Raw genomic sequence first — 27,444 nt, 5'->3', positions numbered from 1 at the left:
CTTGGGAGGTTACAAATGATTTTGCAACAAAAGAGCATCACCACAATGTCTAAGGTGGTACTGCTGCACTAAGTCACGCTAGCATGCATCATATGATCCGCTGCCAGAACCGTATCTAGCAGAGTTAGTAAGGACATCAGAGAGGCCTAATTCATTGTGTATTTTAAGAAAAATAAAATAAACAGCAAGACAAATACTCTGCATTATGATTAACAGTCTCAGAGAACTCTCCTGATGTTAACATCTGTCTGCAGGGACAGGGACGATGCCAATTCCACAAATGCCTGTAATTCGAGTTGGAACTTGGAAGACACTCAGAACCATGGTTTTGGAGCAGCATTTCATCAGACACAATTTTAGGATGCATAACTCTTTTATACAGTAAAACTGAAAACAAATGGTTGTCTGCATGCCAGTGGCATTTCTTGAAAAACTTAATCATTTGCCTACTGAGAAAACAATAGTCCTGAAGAATCCAACATCATTTAGGACTTCAGCAGATTATGCTGCATATAATCATTAATATTTTAACATACAAATAACAATCAGAAAGCAAAGAAATCTGAGAAGTCTCTTGTATTTTATTCATATATTTTTCAGACCACCTAACAAGAAATCTCCTAAAACCCCTGACATCTACTTTCTATAAAAGCTTTTACTGAATCCCAGGAAAATCATTAAACTCTCTACACAACCGACCTTCAACAGCCCCCATACAGTTAACGACTATCATTTCTTCTTCATGAACACCAGCAGCTACATGGCTAAAATCTCAATCTGCACGTCCTGTCATGCAGCAAGAAACATTTAACACTACCCTCAATGCTACATTTTGAAATATAGCTGATGGATAATGGGAACTGCAAGCTATAGACATAGATTGCCACAACCAAACTTTCAAAGTTTATTGCTCACAAAAAACATGAGGGAGGACATGCTGGACCCTACTTGAGCGTCCAGCACTAAGTGCTTATAATAAATCACAGAAGGTGGCCAAACAGTAATATTTAAGAAGGGCCAAAACAGTACTCACGGTAGCCTACATAGTACCCTAAAAACAAGTCTAGCCTCAGTGAAACTTTTTATAGAAGTTGAAGATATTTTTCTTTTCTTTCTTCCTGCAAAGTTACCAGGAGTGTAGCTATCGTAATAAATTATCTTCTTCAGCTTAATCAAGAGAGTATGACAAGATACAGCTGCTTGAGGTGGTTCAGACACTTTGAATACATCAAACTTTCCTACACCATTTTTGCAAAGCAACAAACACACATCACTCCCTTTATTTTCATCCACTTACATTTCTAAATTTTGTTTAGGACAGGCAGCTGAAATGTCTGAATGCAAGCAGTCATCCAGCTTTCAAAACCAGACAAAAAAAATAAAAAATCAAACGACAAACCAACAACAACAAAGTGAATCAGAGAAGAGCAAAGACTCATTCCTTTGAAGATGACATCAGTAAAGTTTTGCTATTAAGTAATAATACTCAGAAGAATGCCATCTTAATAATTTTCCTTCATCTGGTATACGACAAAGATAACAAACTTTAAAAGTCTTAAAGATCTCATTTTCATTTATCTTTAATATTCTATTAATAAAAAGAATTTTGCTAATATTGCATCAGCTCACATTTTGACAGCACACAAAGCGTCTTGAATCCATCACATAGTTAATTGAACAGAATTTTAACATATCAACAGATACACCATTTACAAAACTGAAAATCTTGTTCTATGTTATCAGTACATCTCATTTCTATATCCACAGTTCTGATATTCTGTTTTGATCCTTTCTTTTTCATTCACATGTAACTACAAACTTCCATCACTTGTTGTGGCCTCTTCTGAGTTCTATTAAATTTATGTCTATTTATTTCATTTACTTCCATAAGCTACTCCCACATAGTCCTTCATCAAAATATCTTTGACCCTGACAACCCTGTCTCCTGTGCTGACACTCAGCCATTTTCTTTACTAGAGCCAAATGGGTTGGGATTCTTCCTACATAAACAAGTCACATGAACAATGTCTATCTGACTGACTGGCAATTATTAAACAAGACTGGTGATAATACTTCGGTGCTGGCATCTCAGCTGTTGCCTATATGTCTGTCCTAGCACCAGAAGAAAAAAGGGAAAAGTAGTTCTGTGCACAAAGTAGACCTGCTAGTGCAAGGCCAACATTTGTAAGAGGTCAGCAGGTGACATGTTTTGTCCCAGACACTAGGCCCACTTCCACAGAGGCACAAATGATGCATCTTATTCCACCTTTTGTGATAATGGCTATATTTATGGCTCATTCCCTCTCTTGTCTTCTCTATTGCCTGTCAAATTGCTGAGGAGGCAGATAGCTAGCAGTTACTATTTCAGAAAGAATGGAAGCCAACCAAAACAAACACTATCTGTTGCTGTCTTCTGAGTATGAAGAGTTGGAAATGTCTAACGTATCTTGAAATACAGTCTGCTGTCAGTTTGGTCTATGGATATTCATGCATGCAATCCAAAATAAGCATTTCCAGATATTAATTTCTCCCCTCTTTTATAGATCCCCTTGTGCTGAAAAGTGAAGTAAGAAGAAATGAAATGGACTGACAGAATTGCCAGTAACATCAGTACACAGCTCTTTTTTTGTAATGTCAGCTGAAACTGAGACTTAAATCTGGTGTCACCATTTAGGTACTTTCTGCTAAAGCCCTCCCCTCTTCAGCTTCTCGGGTCTTAAAAATCATTGCTGATATGCTGTTTGGTAAATGTGAAAATGTGAAGCACCACCTGGCTTTGTCCCATTTTCCATGGTCTAATGAAATAGAGTATTCCACAAAAGAAATATTCTTAAATAGCATATTTCATAAAAATAAATGAACAGTCTCAGCAAAAGAATACCATGTATTCCTAGCCAAAATGGCAAAGTTTAAAGGATGACAATGGGTCAAAAGTAACAGACAATTGCTGAGGTCTTCTCACACATTAAGCAGTAGAACGGCATTTCTCAAAGGTACAAACAGTTTGTTTAATAAGGGGTTGACAGAAGTTCAAAACCAAGTTTTAGTCTCTGTAGAAGCCTCCTGAGCCACATGGCAACAACATGTCAGATGCAGGGAAAGGCAAGTGAAGTGCAAACAGAGTATGAATTCATGTTATCTAAATTAAGAACCTATACTGGGTATTTCAATATCTAAGCTAGTCTAAGTTCTTTTTATAGTCAAGAGACAAAAAAAGATAGTTTTAAGATACAATTCATCTGACGAATTTGAGACAGCTACTCTATAAGAAGAAGCATCTGCTCCTCTTCATAAAATTAGCCTAGGGTGATTAGCTCAGGTTCAGATGACTCTCAAGCTCTGCATCTGTTTCTCAGTCATTCTGAGCTTACCTACTCTGGTGATGGGGCCCCAGATTCTCAGGACTAATAATTCAAACACAAGCTTATAAATGTCCATTCCATTGAATCTTAAGTATGGGAAAGATAAAAGAGAACAGGCAAAAATATTGCTGCCTGTGTGGGTATAGTAGAAAAGTCTAGATTTGGGTTTAGTACATAGGCAATGTAGAAAGGCTGGATGGTTGCAAGATTGCAAACACTAATCTCTAGTATTTTATGAAAGTATAAGAGGACTTTAAGCAGAGGCAACATAGGATGATGGTGGATGTAAATCTGGCACTGAAATATATAATAATATATCATTTTATACAACATGCATATTAAAAATATAATATGAACTTGAAAGTCTCCTTTAATTTAATTATACTAGAACAATTGGATGAGTTTTAACAATTGCAGTAACCTTCCATTGTACAATGACAACAGTAAGCCCCCAGTGAAAAAAAAAAAAGGCTTTGCTCTGTTGTTTTTTTATTTATTTAAAAAGGATTGTAAGTATTTTTCCTACTGAAAGGAAATGTAGATCAAGGTATTTTTCATCCCCCTATTAGGGCAAAAGGAGACAAGCATTATAATAGTAGTAAGGTAAACAGAGAATGTCTTTCTATTATTATAGTAAAGAACAAAGCCCAGTACAAGGGAATGCAGCATTAAATAAAATGCTGATAGTGTACATACTATGAAACTGAGAAAAATATTTTAAAAGAATTAATGTTTGAAAGTCAAGCCCATTTATATTTGAGTTTTATTGGTAAAACTGCTGGTACTCATAGCTGCTGAGCTATGCCTAAGAAAATATGAGAAAAGCATCTAAATGAAAACAAGGAAGGTGATGTAATACATTCCCCTTGGAATACCATGGTAAAGAACAGCAAATGATCTTCTACATTTGCAAATAAGTCAACACAGTTAACAGTTCTAAATATGGTAGGAAATGCTGTTCCCATTTGTACACAATTATTTCATAAAAGGGGTAGGCAACGTTTTGTATTTCAGCTCTCTTAATACATGATTAGTAGAATGCATCCCTTAAGAAGGACCAGACATCTATACACAGTCTTCTACTGAAGGTTTAATACAACCAAGGAAATACATACTAAGGCAGAATATACAGAAGAAATAGGAATTAAAAAAAAAAAAAATTGCAGAACACTATGGACAAAATAGAAGACAAATTCAAAAATTCTTCAAAAGGCAGTCTTTAAAAGACTAAAACACACTGGAAACCTCAATATCTTGGGTAAATTTAGACTCTCAAGATTCCCTCCCTGGAACCCCACCTCAACAACACGATGCAGTCACTTCAGGCAAGGGTTTTAGGCCATAGAGGGTAGAAAACCGTCCTGACTAAAGCCATATGCAGTTTTGAGGATATACTTGAAAGTATAAATTGGGAAATGTATTATTTGAGTATTCAATAAAAAAACCCAATTTGATTCTTAGCCTTTTAATTGCACAAGTGAATTCTGAAATATAACGACTTTCACTATTAAAACCAATGAAAATAATTGTGTAAAACACACCACCAGCAAATTACTTTCTGATTTCTTGCAAGAAAATCATGATCAAGAGGTCTCTCTGAATGTTACTGAACTGTATTTTTAAGACTACCTAACAGATAACGTTCACTGCTGACATTGGTTTCCTTGGCATTCACTCAAAGCTGAGGTCCACCTCAGCAGGACTTTCAGCTCTTACTGGCTCAAGGAGAAAAGCCAACAGTGAACAATGAGCCATTTTCCTTTCCTAAGACTAAAGACAGCAACTGTTTGGCTTGTAAGCTTTTATGCAATTTTCTTTTTTTTGCTTCCTTGCAGTTATTATCTGTTACTCTCCATGAGCACTGCTTGATGCATCTTGTCAGCAAGCATGCCTGCAGACAGCACATTGGATATATTTGGGAAAAAAAAGAGAGGCTGTGAAAATTGATTATAGGTCTTAGAATAAATCTGGACAGAAGGTAAAGAAACATACGGAGAAAAAAAAGCACAGACAAAATTCAGATGGAAGCTACGATGCAGACTGACACATTTAACAAGATTAAAACAGGAAATGTAGTTTCCAAATAAAACACAGTATTCCAAAATATGGAATATCCTGTGCAATAAAGGCCTCTCTATCCAGTAACCATTTACCATTTCTGTTGATGACAAGCCCTGTGAAAATATGGAATTTTCTAACAGCCCAGATACATTAACTCTATGTATGATGTAATGGACGTATCTGTGTGTGCACAAACACTTCCACATAAATGAATGCCAAGTCTGAATACGCACCTATGGTCAGATTGGGATGGGAATAACTAGCATTTACTGTGATTATTGAAATAAAAATAAATAAATACAGCAGAGTTCTGTATTACTTCATTCCTCCTCTCATCATGTTATAAACAGCAAATTACTCAAGAAATACTACCTAACTTTGTGCGATGCAGTATAATGGGACCAAATATTAGAGTTTGACTGAGGCCCGATTAGAGAGACCTTTGGAGACTCTTATTGTTCTGACTCATTATTTGTAATCATGATAATGTCTGTACTAGAATAAAATAATCTGATGTATCAAAATTGAAGTTTAATTTTTTTCCACAAGATTCAGAAAAGCACATAAAAAAATTACTATTTCTTCTACATCTGGGTTGTCGAAATAAAGTGAAGAAAACTCAGTATATGCAAGAAAACACAGAACAAGAATTCTAACATGCTACAGAAGGTGACCTTGGATAAGTATTCACTTAACCACACCTCTCACTACCATCGTGGTAAGAATTCAATATCAACTAACACCAACTTCAGCAATAGTCAACAAAAATGTCACACAGCCCTATTTATTCACTGGAAATGAGGCAACATTCTGAAATTCTGATGGATATTTGCATGTTTAGGGTTTTTTCTTACTTCAGTTGACAGCAAATCATGTATTTTGAAATATTAGATTTTCCAAATAAAATCTGTGGGAAAACTGTAATTGTTGCTAAATATGCCCATGCCTCCACTTGCTCACTATAGTCATCCATATCTAAGGCTCCATGCCAGTCCACACATCCCGGGGTGTACCTCACCAACTCAGCAACATGGGGGGCACAAAGCTTCGTAGGAGACACAATCAGGTGGAAACTCCTGATCCACAGAGAAAAAATACTGAGGCGTGAGAAAACCAAAGTGTTGGAATCCACTTTATGATTTAAGTGATAATCCCCCCCACCAAATACATAAAGTAAAACCCCAAACCAGTCTATCACACTATTTATCAGTGGGTTTAGAACATCCCATACATGTGAATCCTTGGAGTACAGGAGGTTTGGGCACAAGTCTGTAGTGCATTGTAACAGAGGGAACATATTTGACATATTACTCTAAGGAAAAAATAAAATAAAGTTTATCGTATCCTATGAAGTACTCACCTCATGTCTACAACAAACAGAAAACTACTCAAGCTATGAAAATATTAATGAGACAAAACCAGCAGTGATAACATATGGCTTACAAAGGCCATTTATTTTAAATACCCATGAAGAAAATACAAAAATGATGATATGTATAAAAGCCCAAAGAAGACCTGAGGGACGTTAGCATTCGCCAACGATATGCTTTTAATGTGCAATGGATAAAGCACTAATATCTAGCTAAAACTCCTATGTAATCATGAAAATAATGAAAATAAAAGAAAAACTCCTCTGTAATAATAAAAAAAATCTAAACTTAATTTGCCCTGAAACCTGAAGGCTTATTGCTACTATCTAGTATAGTCTTCCAGCTACCTAGCTTTTTGTGCCATTCTGCTTCCCTGCTTCATTATAGCTGTTTTCAGGATTATGTGAAAGTAACTGTCGTGGTCAACATTCTTCTCATACTGAACCCAAAACATAGCACTATACCAGCTACTAGGAAGACAATTAACTATCCCAGCTGAAACCAGGACAGTAACCTAGTAAAACTTGTACACTTTGCTGAAGTATTACTTGCGTGGTCTTAGTAGGCCAGTGCTTTCTGTTGCACAAGTTAATTGATGAGCTGATAATTGAAACTTTGCTTGTCAGTAACTCAGCTTCACAGGAAGAGCCTTATTTTAGGAGTGGCAGATACGCAGACTAAATAGTTCTGGACACTGAAAGGATTTGTACTGCTGGGCACAGTGAACACTCAATGGTGGAGCAGCTGCCTAACAAGGTGTCTGTCTGGATAGAGTATAGTGCACATAGAGTAGTTATCCACTCCTCATCAGGCTGAGGAAAGGCTGTTTATGTACACATACTGCTGCTTTTTTTCCCCAACCCTGTTAGTGTGAGGACACTCTTGAACATCCTGGTCTGGTGCTGTGCCATTCTAGACTCCTCCCACTATTTAAATTTTAACTTTCTAATATCTCTTCTGTTTTACCTTTGATCGAGCTGTCCTCATACTCACAGGTTTGGCCCTCTCAGTGGTAGGTGTGTGCGTTTTGGGAGTTAGATTAACGAGCTCATGGGTTCTCTAGTGTCCATTCCATCAAGGTCCTCCTATTCTGGATATAGTCAGTGGTCATGATACAGGAATTAAGTGTGCAACTTTAGCACGCAAGTCAACCAATGCTCTAAATTTATTAGCCATACTCCTTCACATTTTCCCAAAATGTTTTCTACTGGTAGAATAGATCATGCAGTGCTCCTACACAGTATCAGAAGTCAAGTCAGTGCTACGCAATAGCAGGTTCATTAATAACATTGCCACTTAAATGTCTGATGTGAGGAACACGAATTCAGAAACAGTCTTATTTGTATGCAGCTTGGCAGCCATCTTGCTGAAAACACTTGTTATCTGTAGTGTGAAGTCCAGCAACTGACCTGTACCTCCAGGGCTGCTCAGGATCCTGTGGCTTCAGTGGGAGTTCACAGTGCATTTGTGGGAACTGAATTCTATGCAAGTTTCTGTTCTAGATAGTATGAAGTGAAACTTAAAACAAAGACTGAGGGAGCCTGGAACCTCTTTTAGTCTACAGTGCCTAACAGTTTCAGCAAGATGGCTGCTGCTGCTAGGAATTTAATATATCTGTGCTCTTCTTGCATCACACATCTAACCTGTCACTGGAAGGATAAGGGCTGGATGTAATATATTCTGCCATGTGAAGCAAGCGTAGTAACAACAAGTGTTCTCATTCATCTACTTCCCTTGTAGAAACAGAAGAATCTGAAGAGGAAGATAAAGAAAATGATAAAGCTGAAGATGATAAGGAGAATGAGCTGACAGTGGAAGACAAGGTGAGATTGCTGAGCTCTGATATCGGTGCTCATGGAAGAGTGCAGTATTTGTCTAAATGTCATGTTAATGTCTTTATAAAAGCTCACTTGTATTTCATTTGGTCCTATGTAGGAAATGACTTTTGAAAACCAATATTGCCTAAGGAAGGGGCAGCGTTATGTGTAGTCCACCTTGTAGGATCTTGCTCAGCTCTGTAAACTTGGGCTTGTTTAGCTATGCTGAAACAAATGCTTGCAGTCTACTGATGAGTAATGCAGCCTGGTAAATGCAGGGGCAGGCAGGGAGAGTTGCTTTAGGTTGTCACTAAAGTTAGTTACTTGTAACACTTTATTCTCTGCTTGTTTTGTTGTTGTCTGACTACGCCTGTTGAATGTACCTGGTCCTGTAAGCCATGATTAGGATGGGAATTTAGTGGGAAGTGTAGTGCTGCTTAAATGTGAGGTGTTAATGTTGACATAGCAGTCAAAACACCTGGAAAAAATCTGGAGCCTATTAGAGTGTGGTACTAAGCATGCTAGACAACTGTCTTGAAGAGAATATCTGTCACTTCTTCAGACTATTCTAACGAAGTCCAAAAGCTCATTTGAAGAAAAAAAAAAAAGTGGAACATCAACTCCTTTATTTAGCTTTTGGTTCATATAAATAGCACCTTAAACAAAACCTTACTCTTGGGATAATATTGGTGCTTGGCACTCTGTTATTTCTGGGAAAAAATTAAGGCCTTATCAACTAAGAATGTAAGCTTATGTTCCACTTAAAACATTTTCACTGCAGGTAAAGTCTTGGTTGATGCAATAACCTCTTCTGCATGTGTGTTTGTTTTGGGTTTGTTTTTTTTTTTTACTTCTAGTGCTAAACTGTTTGTCTTGAAGAAATCTGTTCCTTGACAACACTGCTTAGAAACTCAGTGGTGGTGTTTGATATGATATGTAACCAAGTCACTTAATCTTTAATGCATTTCTAGTCTTTACAGGAAAGTGAGGAGGATGAAATTGGAAATCTTGAGCTAGCCTGGGACATGCTGGAGTTAGCAAAAGTAATCTACAAGAGGTAAAGACTTAAGCCCTAATTTGGATATGTGCTAGAGAAACTCATTGTAAGTTGGGGAGTGGCATAAGCAATTAATGAATGTGGCATATTCTGATCAGGATTTGAAAACTACTTTTTTTTTTTCTTGATTTAGACAAGAAACAAAAGAAGCTCAGCTCCATGCAGCTCAAGCTCATCTAAAGTTAGGGGAAGTTAGCATTGAATCTGGTAAGTAATATTAATTCTCATGTACAAAGTGTTCAGTTCCACTTTCTGTCACTCTCTATTTTGTACTTTAAAATGAGCAGAGGTGAGTTAAGGCTGTTAAGATGAAAACAAAATAGACTTTTTCTAATTATGATAGTGCAGCCATGTGAGAAGCTTTGGAATCAATGGATGAACAAGTTGGTGCCTTAAAGGCAAAAGCTGCATGTGCAAGCGAAGCAAACCAAGGAATTGATTCACCACTTCCCATTGGCAGGCAGGTGTTAAGCCATCCGCAGGAAAGCAGGGCTCCATCACACCTAACGGTTACTTGGGAAGACAAAATGCTGTAACTCTGAACATCCTGCCCTTCCTTCTTTTCCCCCAGCTTTATATGCTGAGCATGATGTCATTAGGGTATGGAATATCCCTTTGGTCAATGGGGGTCAGCTGTCCTGGCTGTGTGTCCCCTCCCAACTTCTTGCGCACCCCCAGCCTACTTGCTGGTGGGGTGTTGTGAGAGGCAGAAAAGGCCTTGGCTCTGTCTAAGCACTGCTCAGCAATAACAAAAACATCTGTGTTATCAGCACTGTTTACAGCACAAAGACAAAGCATAGCCCCATACCAGCTACTATGAAGAAAATTAACTCTATCCTAGCCAAAACCAACACAACAGGATAGTCTGTGCTTTTCCAGAACAGTGAAAGCAAGCTTTGAATAACAAGTAATGCGTTACCAGATCAAAACCAGCCTTGTGTTCTGCTGTATAGGCAAGGTTTGGTTAGCTTCAGAAACTTGGGAGAAACTTTCCTTATCGAAGTAGTGAGTCACTGAGCTCAATAGGAGGTGTCAGTACCATGCCAATTCCAGAACATAAAGACTGCAAGTGAAAAATGGTTGACTCGCTTAGACTTCCCAAAATCCTAGGGTATGGTCAGGAAAGACTCTGTTATGCAGCAGAAAAAAAGGGAGGGGGAAGCAAGCCCCAGGTTTGTGCTTTCTAATGTGTTTTACCTGCCCTTCATTTAAAAACGTGTTTTAATCTTGTTAAATCCAGATAGAGTGTAATCTTTCTCTGTGGTGAGCAGTGGAAATAATCTGACGGGTTTCTGGACCAGGGCTACAAAATGAGGGTTGTGTTTTGTGTCACTAGAATATATTCAACGGAGAGCTTGACTGGAAGCTAGCAGGGGACTGTCCTTAGCTCTAGATGCAAGTTGCAGTTGTGACCAGTTACATTTGGGTCATGGTAGCAGGTAAAATAGTAGGATTTGTGTGCCTGGTTTTGACTTGGCTGCTTAGTTTGCTGTGTTGCAGTAAATAGACAAAGCACTCCTGAGAACACGAGAGGAACTGGACTCTAAACAGCCTTTTGTCACTTGATAATCTGAAAGCAGTCTGTCACTGAACTCAACTGCTGTATTCAATGGTGGTTCCATTCTCAGACTATATAAAGCGTAATAAAATATGGAGTAACTGAATAAGGGTTTAGATCTTGCTTGTTTGGGTAAATGAGTGTGGTTTGTAAAGACCATCCCTGGAGGTATTAAAAAAGCGAGTGGACAGGGTACTCCAGGGCATGGTTTAGGGGACATGGTTAATGGTTGGACTCGATGATCTTGAAGGTCTTTTCCAACCGAAATGATTCTATGATTCTATGAAAAATGCCACTCCATTTGAATATTTAAATATAATACAGACGTTTTCCTTCAGTTTTTCATGAATTACCTTTCCAGTATGTATACTTCATGACTGCATTATAACTACGTACTTCACTGAACATGCCACATAAAAACTATTACCCAGAATCTGGAGCATTTTTGGCAGCAACTGAACTTTTATATTAAAAAGTAGATGCTTCATGATAAATAGTAAATATTTTTGTCACTGTATTACACTCATTTTAAAATAACTGTACACTCCATAGCACATATAAAAACCTGTGCAAACTATCCTCTCATGCTGATAAAATTTAACAATTTTGACAAATATTTCTTTCTAAGAGTAGACTAGGCTTGTCAAGCCATTCCTTTGAATATACAATACAACACAAGATCACATACATAAACCTTTACTTTTCAATTTATTTCAAGTTTCCCTTGGAGCAAGCTTATTTAATATAATTTCTTGTCTGTTGCCTAAAGCCTGTGATTTCTTCTACTTTTCCTCATCTGTTTTTTTTACTTTCTATGTGCTCTACTGACAATCCAACCTGGCGAGCTTACAAGACTCACAACCTGAGAAATAGAAAGCTACAAATTTGTGGAACAGACTAACATAAAATAATATTTTTTGACAGAAAAAGTGAGCAACAACTTAATCAAAAGACTGAGTTTGACGTGTGTCAATAACAAATCAGCAGCATATGGCAGAAACATATTAAAATGGTAAATCTAGATTTATTATTACATTTACCAATTCTTGACACATTTCAGTTAAAATACTGAGTCAAAATAATTTTTGGAACTTTCAAGTTGTGAATGTATTACCAGACATATTGTAACGATTCACTAAGAGAACATTAAAGAGCAAGAAAAGGAAAGCTCTCAGAAAAATCACTGAAAAACATCAGCTGTCAGATGCTTGTGATCCCCTCAAGCACGTCACCCAACGGCGCCTGCGCTGAGGGAAAATGGTGGGTCTCGTAAGTACCATCCCTTCCCAGCTCATTCTTTAGGTTCACAAGCGCAATACGGATGTTGACACAGTTTCAGGTGTCCCTGTTGTTTAAATAAAGCATGTTTAGGAGCGATGGGCGATGCCATATTTATTTTAGAGGTGGAATCTTCTGAAACACACTAAACCCCCCCAGTTTTGGAAGATGCATCTATAAAAACAGATTGTACTTGCTCATTCCCTCCTCTAACACATATTCAGTCCACTCCAAATAACTGAATAGATTTAAAAGGAGACTACCAATTCCTGCAAATTAAAAAAATGTGGGTTTTTTTCTTCTGCACAATGGGCTAGACAGAATTGTAATTCAGAAATTACTTTACTTTTCAGTACTTCTGAACACTGAAAAGAGAAAAGAAAAAATGACTCAAGACATTGACTCTAGGAGAAGTAATATCCTACCACAATATTTTCTTGCCAACTGGAAGCGGGGAGGAAAAAGGAATATTCATGTATTTTCTCCTTTGTTCAAGTGCTGGCAGTGTACTACTAGGGAAGGCTCTAGCGGCAAGATCTAAGGGTGAAAAGAATTCCACTTGTAAAATAGAACTTAAGGAAAGTGCAATTATCTACTACCAGAATGGCATAGACAGGCAGTAGCCAAATGATAAAAAAACCACAGAAGATTTACTCCATCAATAGTTTTACAAATTTTCATGCCTGGAATTCAGCACCATAGGGCCATAGCATTACCTTTGAGCACCTTCCCTGGCCTGTTTTGTGGAACATGGGAAAAAGCCTCTCTCGGTCAACCAGGTTAATTTGGCCAGGGACATTTTAACATAGCTAAATGAAAAGCTGTATATCTAGAAACCTCCTGGTCTGATCACATATAGTGTCATTTCTATTTCAGAAATACTCAAAACTGCTAGGGAACACACTGGAGAACATAACCTAGAAACGAGATTCCTATATATGGATCAGATACAAAACCAGATCCTTTTTGTATAGACAGGAGCAATCTCTGTTCACAGAGTTCAGGAAATGCTACTGCTGTTTTACAGTAAAACTATCACTGAAATGCTGTCTCTAGTTCTAACAACGTTCATTCAAGGGGAGGACAAAAGGCCCTTTCTAAATTCAGAGAGCATTACCATTCCATAACACATTTACTACACACAAACAACTGCGTAAAAGTGCCCCTCATCTACATAAGAATGCCAATTTTGACTGTCTTTTGTCTAGAAATCCCTACAGCTGTACACAATTTACATGATTTGTTTGATACATTTATATCTTTAGATTGATAAGATATGAAATTGCAGGTTTCCTCTATACTAATCTTCCTTCTGTCCAGGCTTCTATTTCAGTTGGTTGGAATATGAGTAATAAAAGCAGGTTTGTTTCTGTTTTCTCAACAGTTTCCATTTACACATTTCTGGGTCTTGAATCTTGGAAGGCTGGTACCAGTTCTTATGACAATTGGAAGTAATTTGGGGAAATGCAGAAAGCTAACTAGCACAAGTTGAAGAACTGAGCTTGAATTTGCACCTCAGTTTTTCTGGATTCAGTCCTCCAGCATGGATGCCTGTCATTCCTCCAGAACAGTCAGAACTGCCAGCCCAGTCATGCTCATTGACCTATTTAGGGCAACTGTGAGAACTGCCACATTCCTGCATTTAAATATTTGTAGTAAGTTAAGGGAAAAAATATTCCGAAGCAAGCATGCAGGAAATAACTTGAAATAGCAGCCCACAAGTCTCTGAAGTGTGGCAGACGAAGGAGCAGTAGCTGCCCTAGCAGCTGCCCCGCATGTTTCTGTCTCTTGGGCACTGTTCAGTACTTCAATGTCTGTATTTGACAGTTACAAGAATAAAGAATGACTTCAGATACATATATGCGCCCATATTAATGGCACATATATATGACCAGCCAGCTATTTAACTATGTCTACCCAGAGCAAGAGAAGGTTTGCGTGTCCAGCTTCTCTGAAGGCATCGCGGGTGCAGGCGGTGTGACTTCTGACACCGGAGCAATCCCGATGGCTGGCGTGTGGCCGCTGTCCTGGCACTCAGAGCACCAAAGTGACTTCTGCTAGGAACTCCCTGTGTAAAAAGTTCTTCCAACACCAGCTGTCTTGGCTTTTCCGCGTTGTGTGAAAGTACTATTTAAGAGAGTTGAATGTTTTCTACCTAAACTGAAATTTACGGTAAATGGTTTATGTTTAAATGCTAACACACAATTAATCTTTCCAAAGCTCCCAGAACTGGTCATTGCCAGTATTGAATTTAAACATGCAATCAGTCCAGGATTGCTCTGGCAGCCCTGAACTTGTCAGAGCTTCTCTTGTAAGATACCAAATAAACACAGTTCTCATTCCTCTGTTAAGCATCCGTTATTACATTAAGACTTTTATGGTCAGAAGAAACCCTTTCACCACTGGTTTGACTTCTATATAACACAAGCCATCAGTCTTCCTAGGTTTCATTCCTGCTCTGGCTGGATAATAGTACTTTTACTAAACCATGTCTCATCTATGACCCTTGGACACTAAAAATACTGCCTCCAAGTCATTGATAAACATATTAAACATCGCAGAGCTGAAAAAAAAACCCTGAAATACCATAAAACCACAACTTTTTTTTTATTCCTCACAGAAATACATGTTTTAAATCACATTTTCTCTAGTAACACAGGAGGCATGCTTTGTTTTTTTCATTGGTCCAGTTTCTTAAAAGGAACAGTATGAATTCAGATATGTTTCTGAAGGTAAAATATAAAAGTCAACCAAAAATCTGTAAACTCACTTTACCATTAGATTAAATTTGTTTTTAATAAGCCCATGCTAATCAGCAATAGTTATTTTACCGTCAATTCTTGATTAGTCAAATTTTCTGATTTTACTCAATTCTTTACCTAAGGTTAGAGCAACCAGGACCATTGTATTTTAAATAAGAGCCTTAACTTTAATCCAATCTTCCTGAACTTCTCAATTCATCCCAGCTATAATTAAAAAACCCCAGTACTTCCTCCTCACCCAGCTCAGCATGGTCCAGAAAGCTTTTACTGGAATTTTTTTTAAGAGAACTGTCCAAAGCACTATTTGGACATTCTGATTTAAGGATCTTGACAAATTTTTAAAGCTTTTGTTTAACATATTCATTTGCCATTAATAAAATGGAAAATAAGACTCTCGCCAAGATAGATAAAACTGACATTCAAAAAATATCTACCATATTTATACTGACAATCTAATACTTCCACAAGTACCACCATTAAGGTAAAAGCATTAGTAACAACAGAAAATCTCATTCTTACTGTTCTTAATCAATATAGATTAAGTTTCTTTTCTTTAGTGTCTTTTGCCTTTTTTTTGCCTATAAACCCAGTTTTTGAACTTGATTTCTATTACTGGGTTTTGCTGTCTGTTTTTTTTTTTAACTGCCAGTTTTCACATCAGCCAGGCTGATTTTTACCAACAGGCTTGCCTCAACATTGTTTATTTTGTGCAAGTTTAATAACATATTTTAAGTAGCAAACCATCGTAATTCACATTTTAATGTTTAAATGTTTTCCCTTGATTCAGCTTGATTATTTCTATCATCCTTAACCCATCCCACTTAAAGTGCTGAGTACGTTTCAAGGAGGTCTCCATTAAGTTGTAGTTGCTTGTACCTTGATAACCATTCATTTTTCTTCTGCAATCTGTTTCTTTAACCATTCCAAAGTGATTAACATATACCTCTATAACATTAGATGAATGCCCAGAGATCACATCACCTCAGGATTTCCAACAATACTTTCATATCAGTACTGAGACTGGTGCCTGAGTAAGTTTTACTTGGATTGAAATCCCACATGAGAAGCACCATCCTCACACCTGAAAAATACATCACTACTGGATAAGGCACAACTTTTAGTGAGGTTGTCATGGTCTGTAGTAAATAACTAATACTCCAAATAATGTTTTAAATGTTTTGGATAAAAATGTCTTATCAGCGACTACTTGCCTCCAATTTGTCAATGACTTATGAAACAGGCATATTATTTTTGGCAGTGGTCAACACCACTTCTTTTGGACACTCAGTCCCACACTGATTACATGGAGTAAAATAGTAGTTTGGTCACGCAAGTCTTTCTACTAGGTCAATTTTTACTCATTAGTAAGCAGTTTCCATTTCTCTTGATTATTATCTAGGCAATTGTCTAAAAATGCTTTATTTGCCTCTCTTCTCTTTCCTTGGTTTTATGAGTAGCAAGATAATAGCCCAGCTAGAAATACCTCTGCTAAAGCTAACAGTAATAAGGCTTTTAATAATCATCAGAAATTGAGTGAGTTGCTCCTCAGAGTTACTGGTTTGGGTCCTATACACAACAAAACAATACGGGATGAAAATTTGTTAAGTTTTTTCTTGCAATCTGCTTTAGAGTAAGATTTAATCTTTCTGGAGAATTCACAGGTTGTGCACAACTGCATTATAGTTGCCAAAAATACATATTTTAAAACTTGTTTTAAAGCACTGAGGCCCCCACAGAAAGGGAAAAGGAACTAATCTAAATGGAAAACATCTGCACATTTCAAAAAACATGTTCAGCGTAATTATTATTTATACGTGCTCAAGTTATGAGAGTGATTTCTACTGTGTCTTATTATGGAAAATCCTGGCTAGAGTAAGAAAATATAGCATAAAAATACAGTTATTTGTCCAAGAGGTTTAGATTTTAAGATAAGGAATTGCAGTGCAATTCCACAGCAGCTTGACCTAATATAACCAGCTCAGCCAGCAAAATGTGATTGCTTTTCGGTCGTTTCAGTTCTCTGCAGTGGCTCACCACCTGGTTACACGAACACCAGCGTTAGGGAGGGAACAGGGATGTGCTGCTGGGGGAGAGGGAGGGTGTTAGAGGGAAGAAATTAAGGGAGCTGGTGCCCCAGGATCCCTGACTGACTAAAGTAGCCAGGGAACTACACCCAAGCTCCCATTAATGAATATTATCAGGCCCATGTAGTCTCTTCAGTCAAGGGGTAGAGCAATAAAGTCCCACCTGTTCATAACCCAACAGCAGAATTCAGAGGTCTTATTCCCAGTTACAGCTGTTGGATAAATGCTTAAACATCTGATCAACCAGTCCCCATGGGAAAAAGCCACCAAACATCTATGTTTTGAAGTGTAGTCTAGCACAACCCTGAAAGAGCAATTGAGCTACCTTCAGAGTCAACCATACCCCAACCATGATTCACAGCCTTGATTTCTCTCACTCTGCTGACTTGTCCTCAGCCCTGCAAAAACCTAGATGAGCATAAACCACACTGATCCATAAGCTAATGTGATTCCTTGCATCTGCTACAGGACTGAAAAAAACCAACAAAAATAACTCTTTACTTAACCTGGCATTCATTCAAACTTAGTTTAAGGTCTCTTAAGTACCAGTAAATTTAGCTGGGGATTTTAGACTGTCGGGCAGCACACGTGTGTCCAAGCTTGATACACACCTGGGCAGGAAAGAAAAGGACCCCAATGGAAGCAGCTCTGTCCTACGCTGCTAACCACCATGTTGGCTGGGTACTAAAACAGGCTCAGCCTCTAATTGCACTGTAGGACTAAACTGAAGCAGTTCATAGTATGGTCCTAAAATAAGAAGACATATTCCAAAGTGAAACAACAAAAGGCATCCTCTGAATCAGAAGGTGAATATTTCAGAGCATCAGCAAATCCCAGCTCACAAAATTTTTGTGCATCTTGTAATACTTTAGGTTTGCCACTCTTTCATACGCATTGAACTCATTGTTTAGTCACAAGAACAGTGACATGAAAGTTGAGTAACTGGTATGGGTAAGCTTGTTTTTCTATTTGTGTGTATATATATATGTATGTTTGATATCTCCCAAGAAAATAATGTGCTATGAAAAATTAAAAATTACAGTGAAACTCAAGCATAAAAGCAAAATGTAAAGCCTGCTGCAGTATCAGAAGTAGCTGAGGCAATTAACCATCTAGAAACATTCAATAATAGATTAGGTAACTGGCCTGGCTGCTCAAAAAGCACGAATAAAACCATTTTATAGCTAATGAGACTTGTATGTGAATCAATATGGCTATGTGCTACAGTGTTCAGATGCAACTCGTAAGTAAGGCTGGCTGCTTTCAGAAGGGGGTTCTTGGGGGAGAGAGAGAGAGGGTAGCAGGCTATTTCTCAGTTCAGTAATGCTTTCAGGATGTATTGTCTAAATTATCCCAGTGGGGCAGGGGTGGAGGTGTGTGCATGAAGCTGAAGATGCACACACCCAACCCAACAATCTAGAGGTCCCAGCTAAGTTTACTGGTACAGGAATGCTTTGTTTAGCTATAATAGACATAAATCTCTGTTACATCTATCATGCATAAAGTTTAACACTTGCATCATTTATAGTATAACATTTGTTTACTTCTGCTAAAGCTTAATGATACTGCTGGTGATATTTAATTTGACATCATTCAGAGTCACTTATTCAAGTATTCTTTCAGAAGAAAAAGAAGGAAGAACAGGGGCCAAGTAATTAACTAGTAATCCCAGGAGCCCTGGAAATAACAAAGCCAATTTTCAACAACTTTAAATCTCTGCACTTCACGCAAATGGGAAGCCAAGTTAAAGAGGGTAAGGTCCATTAACTTGAAGCGCTAGGACCTCATTTGGGGAAAACTCATAGCATTACAGTGCTTTCTATAGCTAAAGTCAATGTCAACTGAAGTACGTAGACATGCATTCCCAGCACAGATCAGGCTATAGCTTCAAGCTGTTCACCAAAACGAGGGGCACAGTCAGAATTCACATCTGAAATCACTGCAGAGGAATTCTGCAGCAGAAGTGGAGAAAGAATGCTGCCTTAAATTGTATTTTTAACTCTATCGTCCCCCTCTTCTTGAGATCTAATTTCCCATACCACTTTTTAACATGTACGATGTATGCAGCACATTTTTACAGACAACAGCATCCTTAATTACTTGAGCCTTACAAAACAGTCTACGCTGTGCATTAGGATGAGTATATCTGCACTGTGTATTAGGATTAGACTTTTTCCATGGGACTTTTTAGTTTGCACGTAATCAAAGCCAGTACCATAAAGACAAACAACTTTTTACAGTTCAACTTTTATATAGTTCCCTTCAAACATCTAATACTCACTACACCTCAGAAGAGGATTTACCTCATTATCTGTTCCCACATCCAACATCACTGGTAGACACTCGTGAGGTTTTACTCCTCCGCATGCCGTATAAAGTGCCAGTTTACCAACTGGAATGCCCATTCCATAACAGCCAAGGTCTCCAAGACCAAGAATACGTTCTCCGTCTGTCACCACAATAGCCTGGAGGAAGAAATAAAAGCACTGTAAAAATCACCTCTTTGCTTGTATGTACTAAGTATTCCATTATCTTCTTACCATCATTTTTTAACTTTCATGTAAAAATTCTAACAAGTACAAACAAATCAATAGTACAACAAAGGTCCAGAACTGGTTTATTGTATTTCACTGTGGTTTTGTTACACTATTTTAGACTCTTGCATCACTGTAAATGGGACTTTCGTATAAAACTTTTAAGAACACACAAGAGAGGTATTTAGTATTACATTACAAGGGAACTGGCATTGTTCCCTCTTACGTTTTTCTGTCAACAGTATGAAAACACAATAGGAAGGGAAAGGAAGTTATCCACAAAAAAAAACCAACCCCGGACTCCTGGGTTTTGTCATGGCTGTTTTCAGCAGAACCAGAGCCAGCCACTCCTGCTGGCCTTTGACAGGGCTGTCTACAACCACCTGGTTTCAAAGATGTATTTCTTCTTCCCTTGAGCAAATAACACACTCCATCATACTTACACATATGAGGAAGTATGTGTTTCATATACAGTAACTCTGTAAACCCCCCAAAACTGTCTGTGCTAAAAAGGAATATTTTTCATAGTAAAGGACAGAAGTGCTTAGTATGGCAAGCAGCTGACAACAAAATAATTTCCTTGTCATACTCTGTGACAAGCAATTTTAGTTGGAAATTTAATATTTTTTGTGAGACAGCTCATCAGGTACCATATGTGGAGAACTATTAACCCAAACACCAGAACAGGTTCCCAAGAGGTTTTGTGGAGTCTCTACCCTTGCAGATACTCAAAACCTACAGGCTGGACACAGCCCTGAGTAACCTGCCCTGGTTGACCTTGCTTGAGCAGGAGGATGGGCTAGATGTTTTCTAGAGGTGCCTTCCTACCTCAACCACTCTGAGATTCCCTGAAATGCAGAAAAACCATTCAGGATTTTTTTGATGCATAATATTCAATGTAATTGACCAATTAATCAGTAAAGGATGTCCACAGCTAAACAAGTAATGGTTTAAAAGCCCCAAACTTTGGCTGTGACAGCATTGTTTCTATTTAAAAAATGAGCTATGAAATCACTGAAATCTACTTGATAAAATGCTTATAAAAATATCTTAACCAAGTCACCTTGGGTGCAAAACAGTATCAGCTTTGTTATGCAACTAAAACTGAACTTACCTTGATAATATTTTCTGGCCAGGATTTAAGCATTGTAGCGATGTGTCCCCGGTCATGGATAGTAATAAAAAGACCTCTGCAAATAAAAAAATACTTTTCATATAAACAGGCAATTAAATACTACAGTATAACTCAATTAAATAATAAATTAACTCTATGCAAATGTGTTTCCAACATACATAGATTCAGTTCAATAATAAGTGCTCAGTTTTGTACAAATGAGTAAATTAAATGTCTGCATTTAGTAGAAGTCAGAGAACATGTAACTCAGTGAAGCTTCACTGAGCAGTGAGAACCTGTAAGAGTCATTTCTGAAAATTGCTAAGTTTGATTTTAAGGCTCACTGAGCACTTGATTTGTTCAAATGTGTTCATTAATTGTCCCAGACCACAGAACGTGTTCATCATATGACAGTGATCACTAGTGCCCCTGCAGTCCTAACGTTTACAGACAAGAATAGGCCAAAGTTTTAATCTATGAACAAAACCTGAAATAAGCCATATATTATCATTACATAAAATAATTCAAGAGCTTTCAGTTAAGTGTTTAGAAAACAGTCTTCCTATTTAATTATATTACCCCTTTGACACCTACAAAAGTGGAAAATTATCTTCTCTATATGAAAATCTCTTTGATTTGAAAGCATGTAGCACATCTCACAGTGCTGAGCATACCGAATTTTTCCTTTGAAGAGTGTTTGTAAATTGACCTTTAGTTCCACCAATGCAGAAGAGCATAAAACAAAATGACAGAAAAGTGTAATTCACATTTCATTTTTTATTTATTATGGAAGCAAATTGATATAATATCTTATCCTACTCCTCAGCATTTTATTCTTCATTTATTTTACCTGACATGCAGATATACATCCAGGTCCACTCAGACTTAATTTAATTCCATTTCTTATCTACTTTTCTCATGTGAGACAGTGGAAAAAAATTCTCCCACTAAATTCAATCTCTCAAAAACCATGAAGAAAACATCAATGAAGAAGTACATGCCAAAGATGCTTTCTTGTAATTAAATTTTGCGTTAGTAAGTATACAGAGTTGTCTTCTGGAATTATTCTAAAGCATTTCATCTGCCTGTTATAAAAGTTATAAAGTAAAAATTAGAGAGTATTGAAAAATAATTTAAATCTAAGTCTACTACGGTATTTCCATATTCATAGAATTGGGTACATGCCCATGTGGGTCACGCTTGTCAGATACGACTGCAAGTATTGCAAGTCAAGCAAAAAATTTCCTGCAGTGTTAAAAAGTATATTAGTCAAGACACAAAAATGAGTTCAAACATTATATTTAATTTCACATGTTTATATATTTCATACATGTTAGATTATTTATATTTTTATATATAAACTAACGTGATCTATATTTTTATATTTAATATCATATTTAAGTGTCTTCTTCCCCTCTTTGATGTCAAAAATATACAACTGCAATTGTTTATTATTTTGGACAATAGGCATTCTAAGACATGTGGCAATTAACCAAAGTATTTCTTAATCTTAAAGCTAATGATTCAGAAACAGAAACTACAACCTCAAGTAGCTAATTAAATAAAAACTGGCATGTTCTAAAAGAAAAATACATATGCATTGCATAAAGAAGAAAAACAATCAGCCATTTCTGGCTATATATTTTTAACTGTTTAAATTTCATTTTATGCATTTCCCCCTAGAACTGGGAATTCTCTGATCCTGGCATTCCCCATTAATTCCCCTTCTGCATCCACTCCCCATGCTCAGAACAAATGCGCAAGGCTGGATGATTACGTCTATCAGTTGTTTCTTAATAAGTAACACCTGTCAGCAGACTAATTCCTCCACCTCGGTGGAAGTGACAGTCCTCGGGGGGTGGGAGGGTTAATATTTACAGCACTTTTCAGAAGTTTTGGTATTTACAGCACACAAGCATTGCTATTTGTGAGCCAGCTACCTGAAAAAAAGATGGCCCTAACGGTGAAACGCCATGAAGCAGCAAAGCAAAATAAATGCAGATGCTTCCTTTCTGACGTATCGTAGAGCGAGTCATTTTATAAAACACTGTGTAAACTGTAAAGTCATAAAATACAGCTTATCAAAATTGCTAGCGTTGGAGAGAGTCAACTGGGAGAGATGAGTCTGTGAAAGGAAAAGAAGAGTGCAGGAGGAAAGCTATGTAGAGGCATCACCCCTCTTTCTCCTTGTCCCCGCCTTCCAATTTACACCGACCTAATAGATTCGTATTAAATGAAGCCAGATTTTGTATTGATTTTCTAAAGAGCCAGAGCCCAGCCCAGTGTGGTTAAATGACCTCTTCCTTGCAAGCTAGGGAGAGAGGTCTCCATGGAATAAATTCCCCGGCAGAGGAAAATAAAGGCAGGGTGGCTGCTCCAGAAGGAATTTTGTTAGAACATTTGTAAGGACCTTTGAATAAGTATTGAGAGCGTATTTCAGAAATCTGTCCAAGCAGGATCACATTCAAACAACAATAGAAAATGGGGGCTGAAGTGCAAACAGAATCACGTCGAAAGCATTGCACTCCCCTTCTTCTCCTCTTCCCTCCATTCTTTCTGTAGATTAGTAAAATGTTTCTGGACACATCGGCCTGACTGAGAAGATACCCCTAGATTTAAGGGCACAGAATAAGAGATAAGAATCTTTTATTCTTTTCTCTGGATCTGGTTTCCCCATCCTTCCTTTCTTAATTAAAGTACTTTTCTCCTTTAAGGAGTCCTCTGCGAGAAGCTACACCAGGTTGCAAGAGGAAGCCCAGCTTGCAGCGGCATCAGCCACAAAAATATTCAACCTACATTACTGGGACTGAACTCACTGGCAATCCTACCTGCAGGCAACCACCAAAAGGTAGCACTAAGTATTTTTTTCTTTTCCATGAGGTCATGCTATGTCAAGGAAAAGCACCAACTGCAGAAGGTTTATTACAAGTGGGATAGAGTGACACAGGCTGACATCATAGTTATTTTTTGGCTCTCATAGCACACCCATGAGAAGAATCAAGAAAGGGGCAAGCTACACAATGTAAATTGAATTAAAGTATATCTGTATTTCAGTCCAAAAATCAGACAGAATTATCCATTTGAGTATAATGTTAATAATAAGTACTGTCATGTCAGGGACGCACACCCTGCTCTGCCAGCTGCAGAGCAAGAGACAGCCCGCGTGATGTGCATCTGCCTGACACAGCACTTCAGGATGGGGCTGCTACAGCAGATGGACAAGTAACGCATTTCAGCACATGGAGAAAGAAGCAAGATGCAGAAAAAAATGCTTAAGGATAAGGGTTTTTTTTTAAAAAAAAAAAGATGAGGAAAAATATGCTGCTTGGTTTTCAGCGTGCACATATTCACATACCTAACATGAAAAGCATCTCACAGGGAAGCAGGCTTAAATTCTCCCATACACGCTTTCAGAGCAGCCCAGGTTGGCAAGCTCACTGTAAAAGCAAGTGTAGGTTTTACAACACAGTATTGTCCTTTCTATTTGAACTGCCGTCTCAGTTACACATACTGACTTTTCTTGCGAGGCAACAAATTGAGACCTGCTGAGGCTTAAAAGGCCAATCAGCAAAACTGTGACTTAAAACTGACTTGAAGCTTGCAGCAGCAGATTAGTCTTCAAATTAACATGTTCATTTTGAACCTGGCACAATGCGGATCTACATGGAACTTGTCTGAGCGCATACACAGAAGGGCTCATCTTCAGTCACTTTGGCCCCAGTTAGCCTTCAGTTCAGCACTGGTTTGTACCAGTCTAGCCAAAGGGATCACTTCTACTTACACCCATTTCAGATAGCCAGACGATGTATGAAACTACAGCGGAGGAATAATTATGCAAAGAAGTAACTACGCCTCCTTTCTTCTTGTCACACCACCAGTAAGACCCAAGCCCTGAAGAGCAAGGGGGGAGCCCATGCTAGGACTTCGGGATCCACTCAACAAAGGGCGGATCTATTTTGGGTCACTGAGCTCACTACACTGTAGCAGATTTTACCAGTTATGTGGCGGTCATGCTACATCACATAATTTGGCTCTGTTTCATTAGAACTTTGATCTATGAGAACAAAGTAAACAGAATTAAATGGAGTATTTGTTTATTATGCTGCGTGGAAGTAATGTTCCACCAGCAATGTATTTGTCTATTTTCTATTAAGGAACAGTTTAGAAAAATGTGTCATAGTAACAGAATAAGCCTTTCTTTCCTCTTATAATAACAGGAGGCAATCTAACATGTCTCAGAAAATGCCAAACATTTTTTAAGGAAAAAAAAGTTCAAACTTTTCTCACAACCCTAAACTGTTATTTGAATTATGAACTGTACATAGAATTATAGTAGAGGTGACTTCACTTCCCCAGGCAGCCTAAATCAACAAGCTTAATCATAATCATAATCATAATAAATCTCAAGGACCAGCCTCAGTTTATTTCTGATTTCCCAAACTCTGGCACTTTGCAAGAAAGCGGGAAAATACTTCCCTCGTCCCTGCTGAAATTCCCTCCTATTTTTGTTAAGATTATAAAAAGCGGTACAATACAAACATTGTACTAGAAACTAAGAGTACCTATGTCCTCCCCACAAAGAACTTTCTGCTCTTTTTTCACCAAGAAATAATAACATTTCCCATTGTAACTGTTCAATATGGTCTCCCATCATATAAAATTTATTCAAGCTTTTAATTACATCTTACCTTACCAGGTTCCTTTGCATAGTAACATTCATTTCAAGACCTCCGAGGCCTAATAAATACAACTGATGAGCTGATTTAAGAAATGCAGCTGTTCACAGTTTTACTTATTTTTTTACCTTTCTCTCTGTACAGGGGTTAATTTCATTACTTTACAATGCACAGGTATATCTTTCAATAAATAAAATAGTTGATGCTGAAATTGCAGCTGCTACTGACCTTCATCCTGAATTCATCAGTATTAAAGAAACATGGGCTTTACATTTTCTAGGTGTTGCATACCCAAACCATATTTAAACAGGAAAGTTTGTAAGAAGCAAACCAAAGATTAAATCAAAAACCAACACCAAAAACAGTACAGGCGCATTAAGAGAACAGCACATACTGTTAACACCTCTGAAAGCCTGGAGCTGTACACGAGTAAGATGAAGTTCATAAAACAGATAAGTACTAGCAGCATATGAAAGACAATGGAGAATAAGATATTAACCCAGACAAGACATAAAAGTTTATAAATATTATGTGTTATTTCATACTCAGCATATGGTTTCCTAAATGATTGATTATAAATATTTTTTAGAAGAAAGTGACTTCAAGTATTCTAGAAGACAGATGCTAACATCTACCAACTCCGGTTAGCTATACTTAAAAGAGTAATGGAAGCCTCGTTATAAATTTTTAAAGTGACTCAAAAGCCCAGTTTGGCACAGGAATGTAGGGAAATAATTAAAGTAGAGAAAAACACAGTGTTCATAATCACTGTAAATGGGAAATGCTAATGCGAGGGCTCTGAACAGTCAATCTTCAGCCATAGGAGCAAACCAGCTTTAGTCTTATTTCAAGCCTCCCTTCTCAAAATGCTGTTTCATGGCACTCTATCCAGTGTTGGCAGCCTGTGTAGCACTCTTTCATGTGCCCAAGACCATCAAAGCTGCTTATCAATCCCTGTTAGTAAGTGCAGTGCTTTAACAGTTACTGCAGTTAAAAATAACATCTACATAGCAGAGACAAGTAAGTTCAGGGCACTTACAGAACAGTACAGTCTACAACGTGAGTTAGCCTTAAGAGCAGAAAAGTGATGAAACTAACCTGAAAGACACCAGCTGTCAGCCTGGCATTTGAAAATACGACCTCAGGGGAATGAGGTTTCAGAAAAGAAAGGTTAGGGTTTGGAGGAGTAAAAGGCACATAACTCTAGCAACACAGAGATTCAGGTGCTGTGGGATCTTTTAGTATAGATGTTAAAACATTATTTCAAAATAAATAATGATGATGATTATAGTAATAAGAAAAAAAAAAAAACCGATGACAACCGGGGTAGGTAGCTACTTAAGATTATAATTTTTCTGGTGCGAGCCTCAGCAAGCTGCAGTGCTCCAGATGCTGCACATCCAAGAACAAAAGTAAATAGAGTATCTGTGCTATGCTCAGGCTTGCCCAAGAGCTTCAACTAGAGTCCATGGCTCTGACTTGTCTCTCTGACGACGGACACTTTGTGCTTCAAAGAGCCTCATCCAGATAGCAGTATAATCAGAAAAGCTGGATTGAACAACCCCATGGGTTGCAGGAACTTCCAGATGGACTCCCTTTGCCCACACCTTGTGTTTTACTTCCAGCAATCTTTGTTGGCAAAATGTCACAACCCAGTTGGACTGGGTACATTTTCAAATACAGCCAGAGCTGCCCAGAGACCCGACTTCAGGTCTCAGCACATTCCCTGGGGGATTCCACCCCATGTGGGATTAGGGAAGTGGGGAACCAG

The 27,444-nt window shown here is 37.8% G+C and overlaps 1 protein-coding gene and 1 long non-coding RNA gene across 3 annotated transcripts in view; one reads left to right on the top strand and one right to left on the bottom strand.

Annotated features, from left to right (window-relative positions):
* The window catches only part of ME1 (malic enzyme 1), a 191,920-nt gene that overhangs the window by 88,817 nt on the left and 75,659 nt on the right, over nucleotides 1–27,444 (bottom strand). For both annotated transcript variants that reach the window (XM_052781629.1, XM_052781630.1), the window contains exons 4-5: nucleotides 20,998–21,073; nucleotides 19,653–19,814 (exon numbers count right to left, since the gene is read on the bottom strand). In XM_052781629.1, the coding sequence (XP_052637589.1) occupies nucleotides 19,653–19,814; nucleotides 20,998–21,073 (238 nt within the window). The remainder of the gene's footprint in view (nucleotides 1–19,652; nucleotides 19,815–20,997; nucleotides 21,074–27,444) is intronic.
* Nucleotides 7,710–10,291, top strand: LOC128139370 (uncharacterized). Its single transcript, XR_008234345.1, has 3 exons — nucleotides 7,710–8,616; nucleotides 9,582–9,667; nucleotides 9,801–10,291. It is a non-coding gene; the product is annotated as an uncharacterized LOC128139370 (long non-coding RNA).

This window comes from Harpia harpyja, chromosome 3 (assembly GCF_026419915.1).
Source record: "Harpia harpyja isolate bHarHar1 chromosome 3, bHarHar1 primary haplotype, whole genome shotgun sequence".
Classification (NCBI taxonomy): domain Eukaryota; kingdom Metazoa; phylum Chordata; class Aves; order Accipitriformes; family Accipitridae; genus Harpia; species Harpia harpyja.
This window is presented reverse-complemented; position numbering and strand designations above follow the sequence as displayed.